At 37.2% G+C, this 18,233-nt stretch overlaps 2 protein-coding genes across 5 annotated transcripts; both read right to left on the bottom strand.

Annotated features, from left to right (window-relative positions):
• Positions 1-135: 135 nt before the first annotated feature.
• Positions 136-16,074, bottom strand: mtmr1b (myotubularin related protein 1b). Of its 4 annotated transcripts, none has more exons than XM_079585840.1 (17): positions 15,965-16,074; positions 15,654-15,716; positions 14,799-14,904; positions 13,246-13,311; positions 10,449-10,524; positions 10,091-10,185; positions 9,479-9,586; positions 8,552-8,653; positions 8,346-8,429; positions 8,080-8,229; positions 6,981-7,169; positions 5,109-5,294; positions 3,582-3,788; positions 3,398-3,490; positions 3,165-3,278; positions 1,958-2,134; positions 136-1,302 (listed from the first exon to the last, which is right to left on the bottom strand). In XM_079585840.1, exons 2-17 carry the CDS (start codon positions 15,701-15,703, stop codon positions 1,153-1,155), a joined length of 1,953 nt encoding a protein of 650 aa, XP_079441966.1. In that variant the 5' UTR covers positions 15,704-15,716; positions 15,965-16,074; the 3' UTR covers positions 136-1,152. The 4 variants fall into 4 exon arrangements, with proteins under 4 accessions (XP_079441966.1, XP_079441967.1, XP_079441968.1 ...); XM_079585841.1 differs by having other exon boundaries at positions 15,654-15,709; positions 15,965-16,056; XM_079585842.1 differs by lacking the exon at positions 13,246-13,311.
• A 617-nt stretch (positions 16,075-16,691) lies between these two features.
• On the bottom strand, positions 16,692-17,946 carry LOC306984326 (protein EOLA1). Its single transcript, XM_079585596.1, has 2 exons — positions 17,529-17,946; positions 16,692-17,357 (listed from the first exon to the last, which is right to left on the bottom strand). Exons 1-2 carry the CDS (start codon positions 17,785-17,787, stop codon positions 17,131-17,133), a joined length of 486 nt encoding a protein of 161 aa, XP_079441722.1. The 5' UTR covers positions 17,788-17,946; the 3' UTR covers positions 16,692-17,130.
• Positions 17,947-18,233: the final 287 nt, after the last annotated feature.

Here is an 18,233-nt window from a genome sequence, read left to right on the forward strand (position 1 = left end):
TTAAAAACAAGGCGGGAATTGCTGTCAAAACAACAAAAGTTAAAAAGGTCTGTGGCAAACCACGTGTGAGTGTGAACTACAGTGCACTATAGAGAAACTGCATTCAGCAACTAAAGACTGATTACTGTACAGTGTTTAGGGCGCGATAATACTGAGCTGAGGAGTAGAAATTTGGGTAGTTTGGCTGCCATATGAATATGAGGAGGGGCTACATAAAGAGAAAGATGCCAATATAGTCAAAATAAAGTGAAGTTACTTTTAAATTAAAGTCAAACTCGAATCCCTGAGTGGACCAAATAATAGTATTACTAATAGTATTGCTCCACAACCATGTATCAAGGATATACATGTTTTTAAGATTAAATGTAGCTACTGTTAAGATTGACAATAATTATTTGTTTTATTATAAATATTTATCTTAAATGGATTTTGCACATACTTCAAACCCATACTTTAAAAGTAAAAAAAAAAAAAAAAAACATTTAAACTAACTATATTTTGTCTGATTAGAAGTAAATTTGCAAATAGATAAAGATATAATGGACTACCAAAAGCAGATATAACACCAGTTTTTGTAAGATTTTTTTCTTCATACAACATTAATATACACAATTACAAATTTAAGCTTATAACAAATTAGACATGTATTATAAAAATTTATATAAAACAAAATTGGTATTACAACCGCATCTAGAAAATAAAAAATGTATGCATTAGGCAACTTTTAGTAATTCTTATGTCATAGTAATATTGAATTGCACTTAAAATAATAATAGTTTATCTGAAGGTGGCAGTTTATGTCACTCGCTACCACAGAGCAAATTTATCCACAGATATTATATTATGCAAGATTCTGAATTATGTTACATTTTAATTATTAATAATTCTTGGAGGCAATAAAAGAGCAAGAACATTCTTGCCAAAGCCACTGGTATATACAGGCATGTTTTTGGTCTGGATTACATTTTATTGTTAATTACAAAATTTGATAACAAAAAATGTTTTACCCCCAACAATAAGTGACGAAATAAAAATACCCTTCAAAAAGTTATGAATAGAAAACTCATTTTATGGAAAAAGTTTGTTGAGTGTAGTGCTACGAGGTTTAGCCATTGGCTTCATGGCCTTTAGATGGCACTCATGACCAAATGCTCAGACAGTGGTCTGCATGGGTATGCCTTCATGCTCGGAGGAAGAGGAGAAAGAATGTGATGAAGCTGCATCTCGTTTTAGATCCTCCACTTTCTTCTGCAACTCAGACTTCAGGACCAACAACTCCTTCAGACTCTGATGAACAGGAACCTGACGGACAGACAAGGGGAAAACAAAAGAGCCTAAAGTTTCACTAAATGTGAAGATTTTACATCACGACATTTTCAACTTTTGTAAAATTTCAATTAAATTACAAGTTAAAATGAAAATTAACAAATACTAAAAATAAAAAGGTCCAATTAAAATGTATATATAAATAAATGCATATAAAAGGTCAAATGTAACAATAAATAATGCATTGATAAATAATTGTTAAATTTCCTTTTTATATTTTGTTTATCAAAATGCAAAACAACGACTGTACTCTAAAAATATATAGTTATGTAAAGTTCAAGCAGGAGATAAAAACAATAGTACAAAGGTTTTGTATATATTTTTTTATCCAATTAAAATCCCAAATGTGAAGTATCCAATGGCAGTATTAACTGCATTGTAAATCAAATGACAAATACATGTCAAATATGATACTCAAAACACGCATATGGATTTTTTTTTTTTTAAATATAATTTTGTCTCAAGGTTCTATAAACTGTTCCATTTTTTAAAAAAAAAGAAGAAAAAAAAAGAATTAGAATTTTCTTACTATTATTTCATACGTCAGGCTTTACAGTTCAACAAGTTCACAAAACATATGATGAGTCACTAAACATGAGCTCAACCATCATCTTCCGCATCCCATGCTCACCTGTGGCCTCATGCGAGGATTCCAGCGCACATAATAACTGACCCAAAGCTCCAGATGTCTCAGACTGGCTACCGGATATAAAACATGGTGCTCGTAGTTCACATACAGCGGGTTGGTAAACTCCTCAAGCTGGCTGTTCACATATGACCATAGAGACACGGTCTTACCGTAAACCTCCTGCACAATCAGAATGGAATGACATGAGGGTGAGAATTACTTAAAGCCCTTGAGTCCTGTTTACACCTGGTCACTTCAATTCCAGTTCACGTCAACCAAAGCAACAGATATGAGCTTCGGATGTGTGTGCTCAGAGATCCATATATCAGAAGTTTAGACTGATATGGCTTTAAAACACATGCATTGCAGATAATAAACTTTCATCATGATGAAGAACCGCAATGTCACGTGAGCGTAACCGCAATAGAAATGGTAATTACAGTTTGTGCGTCAGGTTTTAGAGACTCCGCCCTCTTCTGGAAAAGTGGGTGGGGAGCAGCAGCTCATTTGCATTTAAAGATACATTCAACAGCAGAAAATAGCATGTTTTTCCTTCCACTCAAAAATGGTAATTTACAACATGGTATAATATGATCTGTGGAGTATTTTGAGCTTAAACTTCACAGACGCATTCTGGGGACACTTGAGACTTACATTACATCTCGTAAAAAGGGGCATAACAGGTCCCCTTTAAATCCGAAAGCATTTTGGAGGGCATTTACACCTGGTCTTTTCACTATCTAGAAGCTATCCAAACACAGAAAACGCATAAAGTGACAAGGTGTAAACAGGCAGTAAGGCCCCGTTTACACGCACATGGTTATTTTGAAAAACGGAGACATTTCCCTTCGTTTACACGCAAACGGAGAATTAGCCTCTGAAAACGATTCTTTCTAGAAACTCAGAGTGGAGATTTTAGTTTTAGGCAGCCGACGTCACAGTATGTGACTATTTTCGGGATTCTGATTGGTTAACGTGGGCTTGAGCTTCTCGTTACACTGCCCCCTACAGGTTTGGCATGCTCTTGACGGCATATACACGGGTTCGTGTAAACGAACCCTTTTCTGAAAACTGACAGGTGTGCACGATGTTATTTTTGAAAACGGAGAGGGGTGAAATGTCCGTTTATGAAAATAGCCAACCACGTGTAAACGTAGCCTAAAACCAAGTGACATTAATGCGCATAACAGTTGCACGCATCTGTTCTTGCCTTCGAGACTCGCTCTTGCTCGCTGTTGTAGAGAAACGTCCCAAACAGGCAGCTGTAGAGGTGATCAAGCACCGTGACCAGAAACAGCTCATTGAATTCAAATGCAGAGGGAAACTATGAAGAGAACAAAAGAGAAAACTGCTAAACATTTTTTTAAAAGGCTAATATAACGTCGTATCATACACGCTTCATTTAGATTTTTTTCTCAGCTCCACTTGCCACTTTTTCCTCACCTGTCGTGTCATTTGCCAGACACAGTCGATGAACTGCACAAAGAGAGGCGAGCGCTCAGAGTTTGCGTGATTCCCATCTCCATGTCCCACACGCTAACAGACAGAGGTAGAGGAAGATACGGTGAGATGTTTGTACACGTTCAATGCAGTATGTGTTTTTCCTCACATGCAGAATGTTACTGACCGAAGCAAAGCGGTGTCCGAAGCTCAGCCATTCCTTCTCCAGCAGCACCTGGAAGCCCCTGAGCGAGCGGTAGTGCGCGTCCAGCATGAGCATGGCCAGAGAGGTGAGCTGAGCCGTGCGGTCCCAGCCATCGCTGCAGTGCACCACCACTGACGTCTTACCCGACTCCATTCGGTCTGCGACGCGAACCGCACCTGCTAGCAAGAGCTACAGAGAAAACAGTGAGGCTGTACCTTTAAGAAATACTTTCTAGTTAGTTTTAATCGTTTTCTTTGTCTAAATGATTCATTTTTTTTAATGATTAGTTAATTATTTGAGCAACCTGAAATGTGAGAAAGACAAGTCTAGAGTATGATGAACAGAGAAGTGTATCATTTCTGTACTTTTAACCAGTTAAAGGTGCTGTATGTAATTTTTTTAACTGTACTACTAAAGCTACAGTACAAAAACAGGTTTGGTTAAATAATAAATATATATTTTCTTTATCCAATTAAAATTCAGCTGAACTGAGCAAACAAGGTTTTTTGTTAGAAAATCAATGGAAAAATCAGTGCATTGAAATTCTCAGTGAACATTACCGTATATATTTATACATAAATAGTCCACACCACAACTATAACGATAACGGCACAGAGAAATTATATTGTTGGAATCTCTTTCAGAATTCACTTCTTTTTTTTTTTACAGCCAATCAGAATCTACCCTGCTCGAGCATTTAAAGTGGCAGACGACAGTTATATAGCTTGCGCTTATAAACATAACGCTATAACTATATAACGATGGAGGCTAATATAGATATCATTATAGTTATCATCAATGTTGGGGAAGATTACTTTAAAAAGTAATGAATTACAATATATTGCATTACTCCATAAAAAAATTAACTATGAACAAACAGGAAATCAAGTCTCAGACTTGAGACGGAAGTGTGAACTGACTGGGGATGTCTATGAACTTTTGAGGTAATTAGCTTACGTAGCTTGTAATCTTTATTGTTGCTATTCTATTCTATTTAAATATCTAAATGTTAGTGAGAAAAAGAAAAAAACCTTTTAGATATTAATCTGCATACTAATGATACTAATGGGATGGACATCAATTATGCTCGTCTTTGCCTGCTAATTTGAAGGAATCTTGAATGAAACGGCTTTAACAAAGCACATACAAAAAACCTGAACCGGAAGCGATTAATGCGTTTATTGCACATAACCCTCATTGTGTTACTTAGTTATGGACAGTAATGCATGATTTTTTTTATAATTTCACTTGGAAAAAGAAACATTCTTATGAACTTCTTGGAATTTATCTTTGATTTTCATGAGTTCCAGCCCCAGATTGTGACTTCAACAAGCCTCTCTACAGAATCAGCCAATGAATTGCTTGCTTGTAAATTAAAGTGAAATTAATATTTTAAAACATACAGAACAGAAACATCAATGAAAATTCCTGAGTATGAAAGTTGGGATTAAATGTCCGATCATGGCTTCAAATATGAACATGGTGTAGTGACATAATCCGGATTCTCACCCTGATGTATTCCAGCCAGTGCGTAGACTCCACAGATGAGAACCAGTGTTGTTGGTCGATGGCAGGATACACCACCTCCTTGAGTTTCCTCAGGGAATCTCTCATCACGTGTATGTTGGGGATCTCCAGAAAGTTCAGCTCCACATTGATGTAGAAACTCTCATTCTCATATCCTCCATCTTTGGTCTATAAATGTGGAGCCAAATATAAGCCATTCCAGAAAATCTGGTACAGTAGTGGGTTTGTTGCTGGCACAAGACGGTCATCACACATGATGCTGTAATTTGTATGGGGAACATGTTTTTGACATAGGCCATCAATCTATGAGCTTTCTATCATTTCTTTCATAGCAAAACTGAACTGAACTTCTTTTTCACATAATAAAGTTATACAGCTTTGGAAGGACATGAGGGTGAGTAAACGATGATAGATTAATTTTTTTTGGTGAACTATCCCTTTAGTTTTAGTCTGTGTTGAGGTTTAAACTGGTTCAGTGAAACCAGTATCCATACTTTTTTTTTGTATGTATGACTACAACTGATAATAAACGGCTTTTCTAAGTAAATTTAGAAACTAAAACAGGTTAATAAGCTCAATGCCCCCCTTACTGATATGCATTGTATGCAAGATTTCTCAAACATCTCATGTATATGATTTTTTTGTATAAAACATTTAATTTGGTCTTCACTGACCTTCTGATCTAAAGGCTTTAATGCTGGAAATGAGTTTTGTGGTCACATTTTTATTTAATTTTTTTTAAACATTTTTAAAAGCATTGCATCCACAACAAATATTTCCATTCATTGACAAAACATACAAAGGGTAACTTTTACATTTTTGTAACTTCTCAGTAATGATTTCATGTAGTTTAAGTGTTTAACTCATTAATGAGAATGGCACATTTAATAAATTTTTAAGTCAGGAGTAAAACATAGTTTAAATCATTATTTTATTTATTTAAACTGTTATAGTGAACATTCACTGTATTTATGATTAGGACTCATAATGAAGATGTACGGTTTTACTTCATCTGCCCTTAGATAGGATATGCATCAGTTTCACTAAAAGGACCAACACGCTCGCTGGTGCGGACATTTAAGAAGGGATTGATATTTGCTTGAAGTGATAGGCTTGGTGAGTGAAATTATATTTGTATTATCTTTCCGTATATGTATCATTTTCTTTCGATTTTGTGCCTAAAAGTGACCAAAAAGACATTTAACTCTAGCTCACCATCGGTGTCGCCAAACTGCTCCGTCTCCAAAACGTTCGTACGCATGGGTCAGAGTTTGCGTGCAGGTGCGCAAATTTTCCTGTCAAGTTTGTTTTTCTAAATCATAACTTATGTGTTGGAAGTGGCGTACGCCTCTTTCAGGGCCTGTTTTGTGCATACGCAATGGTTATAAATGAGGCTCCTGGGCCTTGTTTGTTTGCTTTTTAGTAATTTAATTATTTATTTTTTAATCATTTTTTAATAATTGAACATTCCATTATTCAGGGTTTGCTTAATATTCTGAGTATGCATTTTACAGTTTTTATTCATTTTGAGGACTGCTGAATCTGTTTTTGTGCAAATGCTCACATTTAGTCTAGAACTACAATAACCATAATGTTTACACACGGCGCACACAACGATTTTGCACCTTAATCACGATTTCTCTCAACATGGGGACAGAACAGATGTCAGGCAATAAATGGAAAAACAAAGTAACTTGCGTTACTTGTTTAAAAAAGTAACTCGATATTTTGTTGTAAATTTGAAAGTAAAGCGTTACTTTACAAGTTACTTGAAAAAAAGTAATCTGATTACGTAACTCGCATTACCCCCAACACTGGGTGTAGTATTTGTTTTTTTAAAACACAGTGTCTTACTTTGTTGGTGTCAGCCACAGTGCATTGGCGAGCATCAAAGATGCAGAGCTTGTGAGACTGAGCGTTGGCATCGAGTATCGTCTGAAGGTACCGTTCATCCTCCCTGCAGCGACGGTCTGACGGGCCCACCTGTGGCTGACTGCAGCGCACTATAGCAGCCTGACTCTCAGGGTGAATCCAGGACAGCACCTGAGGGAATGTGATTACGTTTAAGAAGATGGTCATGACAGAACAAATAAAACAGCATGGTTAAAAACTGCCTCCATGGCGTTATGATTGGTTATGGCGATATTCGCGTGATAAATACCGTCTCTCGTTTTAGAGTGTGTTCCATATTTGCAAATCGGTCTGAATTTATAAATAATGGTGTTAATGAAAAGGCACATTCAAAAGTAAGTACCGGTATACAACTCAGCCACTTGATATCACTGCTTTATGTGAAAGTGACATGTGAAGGCCAAGTATGGTAACCCATACTCGGAATTTGTCCTATGTATTTAACCCATCCAAGTGAGTGCACACACATTAGAAGCAGTGAGTAGTGCACACACACACACACACACACACACACAAACACGCACACAAACACACACACACACTGAGAATCAAACCTGTTTTCGTTAAAGCTCTTTTAAAGTGGAACTTTTTTTGGAAATAGGCTCATTTTTCCAACTCCCCTAGAGTTAAACAGTCATATTGGCCTAGAAAATCGAAAACTGTCGGTCTTAGTACACGATGTAACTACAGAAGAGTCAAGTTTTAAATATCGAAACTCTTTGGTCATTTTTTTGAGAGAGATGCTAACGGTCTAATCAGATTCAATGATCTATGCTAAGCTATGCTAAAAGTGCTACCGCCAGACCCGGAGATTGTCTACGATTTGAAAACGGTAAAACTCTACTGTTTAACTCTAGGGGAGTTGGAAAATGAGCCTATTTCCAAAAAAAGTGGAGTGTTCCTTTAACTATAATAGCACTGATGACAATACAGATGCTGCTAGAGGGTATTTCAATTGGCCAAACAAAGGCTTGTAAAGTAAAACGTAACGGTTAAACAAGATCCAAGGTTTTTAAAAAATAAAATAATAAAAACTTCTTACAGGGAAACGCCGTTTGGCCCTAAAGGCCGCCACTCTCTTCAGTTCTTCCTCTGTGACGTTTGAAGGCAGGACCAGCAGAGCGGGATACGTCTCGCACACCTCATAACTGCTGTTCACTTTACTGATGATCCAGCTCTCGTTTGGAAGACCCTGCCGTCACCCACAACATTGACATCAGGTACATCAGAACATACTGCAATACCAAAATGATTACCTGTCCCGATACAAACATTTTGCATATGGTGAGTGGTGATGACAGTTCTTACCTGTCTCTTGTACTCAGCGATTGGGTCGTAGATCTTCCAGCCATCTTCTGGAAACTTCTCTCGGTATTTAAAGGCAAAGAGAGGCTGAGGGAAGAGAAGGAATGTGTATCATTAAACACATTGAAACATCGTCAGCTAGTGCGCTATGGTGTGTATAGCACATCCTCACTCAAGTGTCATATGTGGGTGTTTTTAAGAAGTCGTACCAGGCTGTGGGAGAGAGGGAACGCATACTTTGACATTATTTCAAACACCTCCAAATCTCTCTGTCCCTCCTTCTTGTACGCAAACCGCGGGTTTCTCAGGTCCTGTAAAAAGAAATAGTACATTTTAAAGTGTGTGCAAGAGAATAAAAAGCTAAGCTAAGACAGAAAAGGGATGGAAGCTTGTTAACCGCAACAGAATAAAAAAAATTAAAAAGGTAATTGCGACTTTTATCTCTCGATTTTACATCTCGCAATTCTGACTTTATAACTCGCAATTGCAACTTTATATCTCGCAATTCTGACTGTAACTCACAATTGTGAGTTTATATCTCGCAATTCTGACTTTATAACTCGCAATTGCAACTTTATATCTCGCAATTCTGACTGTAACTCACAATTGTGAGTTTATATCTCGCAATTCTGACTTTATAACACGCAATTGAAACTTTATATTATGCAATTCTGACTATAACTCACAATTGTGAGTTTATATCTCGCAATTCTGACTTTATAACACGCAATTTAAACTTATATCATGCAATTCTGACTATAACTCACAATTGTGAGTAAGGAGTTTATATCTCGCAATTCTGACTTTATAACACGCAATTTAAACTTCATATCATGCAATTCTGACTATAACTCACAATTGTGAGTTTATATCTCGCAATTCTGACTTTATAACACGCAATTGAAACTTTATTTTATGCAATTCTGACTTTATAACTCGCTATTGTGAGTTTATATCACGCAATTGTGACTTTATAACACGCAATTGTGACTTTAAATCGTGCAATTCTGAGGAAAAAAGCCGAGATGTAAAAAATATTTTCTTTTTTACCTTTTTTTATTCAGTGGCAGAAACAAGCTTCCATAGGCCAAGAGCCAATGAAGGGTGGAAAAGAAGAAAACTGATTTGTCCTTTGCCTTGCAGACTATCTCAAGTCCTTGAGTGTTGTCTCCGTGACTCTGAACAGCGATAGACTCAAGTCTGCTTACCGCTCCGAGATTCACGTCCAGCACAAATGGAGAATCCTTTCGCAAACACAGAAACAACCTTAATAACCAATCAAAGCATTTGTGCTTTTTAAGATCTGAGAAAACACTCTGGAATAAAAGCACTAATTTAATCAATCTACTAATACAGTAACTCAACAGAAACTTAGACAATTTTGGCCGATACCGATAACCGATAATTGTTTATATTTGAAATCCGATAACCGATATATTGGCAGATAAATCTAAATCCAAATTTTTATATCATTTTTGAGAGCCTGATTACAAAAGCAAAAGTCTCACTTAAAATCCATGTCCCAAGCACACAATTATAATGTTCTCATTATAAATTGATGTAGCCTAAATGATAGACTTTCATGGATTATTTCTGTTGTGTTGTATATTTTCCGTTGTGTTGTGGCTCATTTCCATTGTGTTGTACACTTATGTTTGCTTTTTAAATTTCGTTGTGTTGGGCACTACTGGGCCACCGTATGTCACTGCCTTACGATAATGTAAAAATAAGTAGAAGAGTGTGTTTACCCGTGTCAGGCTCTTAAAGTAGAGCTTGTAATCAGTGATGGTGAGAGTCCCTCTCACAACCCCAGAGAATGGACAGATATACATGACGTCTTTGACTGTGAAAACACCACAGCGTAAAAAGGTTATCTACCATTGATGTGCATATGTGTGGAAGACTATTCCTTCCACTTTTTCCTAACCTATACTACCTAAACAAGACGACAATAATATGTAAAGCCCTGTCCAGTGAGCTTGTGACCTAAATTATAACTTATTATGTCATATAATGTTTAACTTGCTATGCTTCATGGTGGTTCTGTACTGTTACATCAGGTAAAAAGATGCTAAACCACGAATGCGCACGTGTTAAGGTCCTTACCGATAGCCTTGATGGTTTCTCCAGGAACACGTGGAGCCTCCTCCATCTGAGCCTGCTTATTTCCTTCTCTGAGTGCCTGTCACACATTGGGAACAAACACATTCTTGATATGATTACATGCACATCATTTTCCAATTAAGGTCCATATTCTGAATAAGCTTTTTTCTGATAAGATGTTTTTCAGAAGTAATTTAAATCATCCAAAATTCTGATTAATACAGGCATATGCCAGCTGTCTTATGTGGATTTCTGGAATCTAGAATGTTGGCTTTTTGCAATTGACCCTTCGCAGAGAGCTTGATTGACAGGTGATCTGACCAATCATTCTTCGCATTCCCCCATTTTGTCCGACAAAGCAGTCAGGAGAGTTAGTAGATTAACATGGAAGGATTTGAACTTGAGAAGCGGAGTGTACTACTGACGCCTTTCTGCGGTTAAAACAACATTCTTTCTTATGTTCATTCATGTTTGTTTGATGCTATAAATTAACTAGAAGGAAGAGATGATCGGTTCACGAGCAGCTTTAACTGAGGCTCTACAGCGATCTGTCAGGCACATTAAAGAGCCACAAAACGGTATTTATAGTTTAAATTTCTTTTAAAAAATTACCAAATTTGACAGGTGAGACTATGTTTAATATGTTTAATATCAAAAAGTAACCGAAAAGTAAGCTGGTCTGTCCTGTCTGTCAGAGCATTGTCAGTGTCCTCTCTGCTCCGCGATGTATTTTTCACTGAAGTGGCGTGAGAGCGGCGTAGCTTGTCGGACATAGCGACAATAACTAAGGGGGGCGGGTCTTTGCGAACGGTCAATTAGGTTGATAAATGCATACATAATCAGAACATGTAAAAATCACCACCATTTTGCCAGGGAATTGCTATGCCATTGCTAAGGAGTTGTGGCTGGTTTCTGTTAAACTCATAAGAGCAAACCCAGAGCCCAATGTCACTATAATATTATGGTACCTAAATATGGCTCATGTCCCCCCTTCAGTGAAAGTCTATGTATGGCATATAGTAGGTCTTCAACCCTGCTCCTGGAGCTTGTGATTTTCATGTAATACTGAAGAGCTTGACATTGCATTGGTAGCTATACGCCAAAAACAACCACAGCAACATGGAGGGGTTTGCAATACAGATGTTGTCCTATTTACAACACGACAACCACATATGAATGTATTTCAAAACGGATATGTAAAATTTTTTTTTTTTCCATTTCATGGAATTTTTTGCCGTTCACACTTGCTAAATCTGATCGGGTTTCAATCTGATATGCGCAAAAATCTAATTTGGACTGACAGTCTGAATGAGTCTTTACAAAACACACACAAACACACACGAACACACACACGCACACACACTTCAACAAGAATTAAACAAATGGTGATTTTGAAAAATACCTCTCAGATACAGAAATACTCGTATGTGGTTTCCTTTCTACCACTCCCAAACGTTTAGTTCTCTCTCTCTGCCTAAAGCAAACAGCCGGTCCAATGTTTGAGGCTGTAAACTAAACGCGGAAGGCAGAGCTGTAATTCAGAGGACTGGAGAAAATCTCAGTGATATTCATATTTTTTGATGCTTTCATTAACTTTGACAGAAGGGAATATGCACTTCACATAGCTAAAATACACTCAGCAAACAGAGTAACGTTCTGGCAACCATGTACAAAACTCTAGCATCTTGATGGTGAATTTAGCACCAGTAACTAGTAAAACTGGTCTACATGCATTATCTTTTAAGATCCCATGAACCACAAGTCAATGTTTTGGCCCTGAGAAAGCTGTTTCTGTGAGCAAACTGCTGTCAGCGAGCGGTAGGGAGTTCAGAGGGACGAGGGCCTGCTCCACCCACAGTGACAGAACTGTTTGGCAGCTTCGTGGACACAGACGAATCAGAGAATTCAGTCATTCTGTTGCGTTCCAGCTGCAGGACAACGACAGCACTGTGGAATTCAACAGGCTTGACCTTCACCGAGACAAAAGATCTATGGAGATCTGTTCAGCATTATGCTAATAAAGCCCTAGAAAGATGGCACGGGGTGGTGATATTTCATAATGGCATATGAGTCAAGCCATCTGTATTTTCCCCCTCACACATTCAGTTATGTGCTATATTAATAATGGAGAAAAGGCATATAGCAGATTCAAATACAAATCATGCTCTTTCGACAGCATCTGCGGCACAGAAAATCATTTAGACTGGGTCAAAACAAACTGAAAACGTGTTCACTGTAATAAATCTAAAGTGCCTTTGCAGGCAAGCATGACAATAAATAATATCCAAATATTATAATTAGTGCATTTACATGGACAACAAAATTATGGTAAATATATATTTTAAAAAACAGTTCATTATAATAAGCAGACAATGGATGGACGGACGGACGGATGGAGATAGATAGATAGACAGACAGACAGACAGATGGAGGGATAGACAGACAGACAGACAGACAGGATAGATAGATAGATAGATAGATAGATAGATAGATAGATAGATAGATAGATAGATAGATAGATAGATAGATAGATAGATAGATAGATAGATAGATAGATAGATAGATAGATAGATAGATAGATAGATAGATGTTATTTCATGAGCGGGCGCATGAAAAATAGTCAGAAGAGGAAAAATTATTTCATGTTAAATAGCATTTAGCCCTAAAATTACATCTGTGTGCTTTTTTATTTTATTTGGATGTAAGTGTCTTGAAACGGCCTATTTCTGTTTATAAGCAAGTAATCATGTGAAATTGTTAACGAAGTCACACACAAACACACACACAGAGAAAGACTTGCCGAAGAGGGGGCAGTCTGTTGAGGGTCACTGTCCAAGAGAAATCCTTTAACCTCCACATCACAGTCCTGCACCAAAGAAACACCACAACACCACAGAAAAAACAGAGATCGATGAGGAAAGAGAAAGAGAAAGAGAGCAGTGCATGTAACCACACACCAGGAAGATGCAATCATTTCAAGAAACTATGTGAACAAGCTTACATGGAGGTGTAATAAGGTCAAAAGGGCTCATGCACATTTTGTATCGCTTTATATTTTTCCAGACGTCTTAAAATGTTAGTCAATGTTTCTGCACCAACAACTCTGAAAAGATGAGACTGGGATGGGCGAAAGTATTTTAACATAAAAAAATGACATTACTTTTATGTTTCAACACAGGGTATTTTTGGACTGGACAGAGAAGTTCTGAAATTTACAATTTGTTATCATAGTCAACTTTTTTATTTAAAAAGTTTAATTTGACAAGCTATATGACCCCTTTAAATAACCAAAACAGAAGCAGTGTCAGAATCAATCAGAGGTTCTCCATGATTAACAGAAAAGTAGATACTCAATCATCAATATTTGAAGTTCCATAGCTTCCCCCCCACCCCCATAAATGTATCATAAAATTGGTCCATATGACCTGTGCACTATATTCCATGTCTTGCTAATCATCCAATAGCTTTGGCCAAAAAGTAAGTTATTCACATAAAAAAAATGTGACAGCCAGCCAACCAAGCTCTCCTGGTCATGTTTATGAGGGAATTAGCGATGTCTGGTTCATGAACGAATCGTTCATTTGAGTCAGATTTTCCATCTTTTCAGTGAATCAGTTGATCTAGTTCATAAAACTGGTCTGAATGATTCACAAATCTCTTGTTGTGTTCAACAGATTTAGCCTAATTATCTGGTTAACAGCATGCTTTTTCAGTCTGTCCCTCACACAAAGCTCATTACACATCAGAAGTACTTACAGCAGAGTTATCTGGACTATTTTTATGATTCTTTTATGATTCTAGGAAATGGCCAGGAAAAAATAACCCTTTGTGTTCCACCGAAAGGGGTTTTGTAACAAAATGAGGGGTAAATAATTTATTTTTTCATATGAAATTGGTCAGAAACAGTGGAGAGTAGACTTGACAAAATAACTTGATCAGCAATGTTCTGTTCCACTGTGGTTTCATGACAAAAACAGCAGTTGTCTAAACTGTGCTGACTCTTGCATAAGAGTGTATAAACTAAAAACACTGGGTGGAGATCTCTGGCAATGCATAAATAAAAAATACAGAAACCTGTTTTGAGTTAGTGAGCATTTACATGTTTCGTCGTTGTTTATTTCTGTGGTCTACTGCCTCTATATACGCATTGCCACATTGATGAGAGAGATATAGGTAAAAAAAAAAAAAAACATGAATGAATGATTCAGGGAACATAAGTGTCATGACTCATGAGTATCTACAAAACAAAAGAAAGCAGATGTGTTCTTTGTAAAAATGCAATCCAATCCCGGAAGAGATCTGTGTTGAGAATTCCTTGTGTTGAGAAAATGATATAAACACTAGAACACATACCTTGCACTCTCTAGAAATCGTCTCTGAGCTGATGGATCCAGAGATCGGACTTGACATTGTGGCTGCAATCAGTTGTTTGCACCATTCAACATGAGCCCCTGTGGGACTATAATATAAAAGTGTTAGTGAGTTACGCAATACTTTTGACAAGATATAAGCACACTCAGTGAGCATTTGTTTATGTTCAGCTGGCTCTTATTCAGTCCAATAGTTAATCATTCTTATATGTTGTTGACTCAGGCTCTGCTGTTGCATCTGTAGTTTATGTACTTTTATATTCATACTTTTTAAAAATGTCTTGAGCACTGGCTGAAAGGAATTATAATATCCGGGTTTTTTTTTTACTATTAGTAACTCAGCCAATTACATGGCACGGCTGGTCACGTGATATCAACACAACGGCGCCCATGAGGGGGCGACCCGCTGCACTGAATAACAAAAGCTTTTTCTAAGACTATGTCTGGAGTCATTATCTCATGTATGAGTGTATCATTTATTTAAAAAAAGAATATATAACTGCTGTTTATTCCATGAGTAAAACATTAATTAGCTATAAAAAAGTGCACCTTTAATAAAGAAAAGTCATCAGCGTTAATGCTGATAAGCCTACTTTCTTATCAGCATGTCTGGTTATGAGAAAACACATCATTCAAACAAAGTAAGCCCAAGGATATTGTTTGCATCAAGTCACTCAATAAATAAACCGAAGAAGGCGGTGAAACACCTGGTTTATGATGATACCTCGTCATCTCTACACAGCAACCAACGCATCCACGCCACTGATGCAGCAGATGGGGTGTCATAATATATAAAACGGGTGTTATTGACACTAAATCGGGTGTTATTGACACTGACCTGTCTGGAGTTTCAGGGTTTGACTGTGGTGCGGTCTGTCGCTTGTCCATTCTCTACTGTAATCTTAAAGAAAGTCAAAATCACGCTATGTTGCATATCCGAGGTTCATTGTGTGCCATACAACTGATAACGCTAAAACTTTGTGACTCGCAAAGACGCGAAATCCTACTGTCTACTAGGGATATCGCTCATAAATGCTAATCAGGTCTGTGCTGCGTAAGCCTCCAATGGTGATGGCTTGCTCATGAATATTAATAACGTTGCGTCGATATCTTCCAATGGCAAAAACTTAAGTCATGAATTTAACTTACATACTCAGCCTTCAACGCAGTATGATTCGTAAACTCGCCTCCCGCACCGCCACGCCAGCGCTAATAAATATAAACAATACTACGTTACCCACAATGCAATAGCGTGAGGTAATGTTTGGAAAGCGTCTCAAGGATTTCATGTAAAATCTTGGGGGAGTTAGGTTAGGGGTGAGCATCCATCTGGCTCCGAACAATTCTTCCTCCAAATCCAAATCCTCTCCAAATCCCAAATCCTGCCTTCTTAGCAGCTATTCACAATTAATAGTGAAACACAAAGAATATGTCCTTACAAGTATGCTCCCATAATGTAGAATTTATTTGTGAATTTATTACCTACACGTTTGTGTTCTATTTTTATATTCCAAGAGCCTTGTTATTCTTACTACCTCATTATAAAATAACACTGCATCTATGATCACGTGTAACAAATGCATGTTTTCATATTCAACCTTGAAGATAGAACCTGCATAGATTACAAATCTGAGTGACTCTACAGACACAAATGGGTAATTCCTGGGATGCGGTGCCCAGGGAAGAAGTGTATTTAAAGTTCTTTGGTAATGTTTTGTATCTCCAATCAAGATCCAGTTCAAACAAAAATACAATATAAGTGTTGTGAGAGATAAAATGATCCATCCATAAATTTTTTATACCACTTGTCCACCCTGCAAAACAGTTTTTACAATAATTTCATAAAAATAGCACACACAAAAAAACATGAATAATTAAGTGATCATGAAATTTTATTGGCATATCAATGTAACACTTAAAAAGTAAACAAAAATGTCTTCCAGGCAGTTTTATCTGTTCAAAAACTAAAACATTTAAAATGATGCGTCTGTGCGAAAGTAAATAATTCAAACATATATATATATATATATATTTTTATTTATTTTTCTTTCTGATCATTTATTAACTGGTGTTTTTAAAGGGACATAAATTGTCTAAAAAAAATATTATACAATGCCCACATAAATTAGTATCATAAGTGTTTTAAATGTTGTTCATTTAACAGGGTGGATGTTTTTCCATACCATTTCATTGATTTTGTTTAATAAATGGTTAAATCTATGTACCCAAGCTTGACCAACAAAATTTTATGATGTCCAAAAGGCACCGAACAGGAGGACTGACCCAAACACTGAATTTTGTTTCAATGTTCACTATCACGGATGAGAAGCAGCAGAGGGAAGTATATGAACTGGGATGTGTACCGTCCACACATCTTTGTGGCCCCTAGAATACATTGGTTCACTGAGCCAACGCGGGTTTGAGAGTCTTGTAAGGTATTTCACGTTGAGTTCAGTCAAACAGGCCGCAGTCTCCAGCTCTCTCATCTCTTCACAGGGAACATCCTCAGGACAACGCCATGTCTCCCCAACGTCAACCAGGCCTGCACATATACAATGGTTTGTATAGACACACAAACACCAAAGTCACTTAATGCATATGCAAATAATAATGATGTGGTTGCTAGGGTGTGGTTACACCACCAGGGTATTACCTACAGAAAGCTTACTTAAAGCATTAAAAAGTACTACTTCAATTAAAATTTAATATTCACCTGCTATAACACCACGTCCAAACCTGTCTCCAGACATCATAAGTTCCTCCGTTTGCTGGTTTGTCATTCCCAGCCTTTCAGTGAGGATGAGTCTCCAGTCCTCGTCTTCCCAGTCCTTCTGAGCGATGTGAACGGCTAGAGTGCAGTTCCGCATCTCTGACAGCAGGGGCCGCCAGCGGCTCTCTATCGTTTTCACGCCATTCAACACAAGGGTAGCGTACGGCTGGCGAAATGACAAGCAAGCCACCTCTAAACTCATACCGAGAATGCGATATTTACCTCTTTATCTATAAATAACACGTTTTAAGTAAGTCGTAAGTACAGCACATTCCCACCAGAAGTACTTTATTAAACAGACATGAGGATAAGACTTGATGGACGACTGGATAAATCGCTTCCTGTTTTTAAAATGTGCCTCAGAAAAAGACGAGACACTGTTATAAAATAAAGAACTCGTGAAAGAAACAGCGCCCACTAGTGCTAGGACTTAAAGGGATAGTTCAATCAAAAAATAAACTTCTGTCATTATTTACTCACCCTCATGTTGTTCCAAACCTGTATGAAATTTTTTTGTTTAACACAAAAAATATATTTTGAAGAATGTTGGTAATCAAACAGTTGACGGTAGCCAGTGACTTCCATTTTTGTTTTCCTACTATGGAAGTCAATGGCAAACATCCTTTAAAATATCTTCTTTTGTTTTCA

Source organism: Phoxinus phoxinus (genome assembly GCF_949152265.1).
Source record: "Phoxinus phoxinus genome assembly, chromosome: 17".
Taxonomy (NCBI): Eukaryota; Metazoa; Chordata; class Actinopteri; order Cypriniformes; family Leuciscidae; genus Phoxinus; species Phoxinus phoxinus.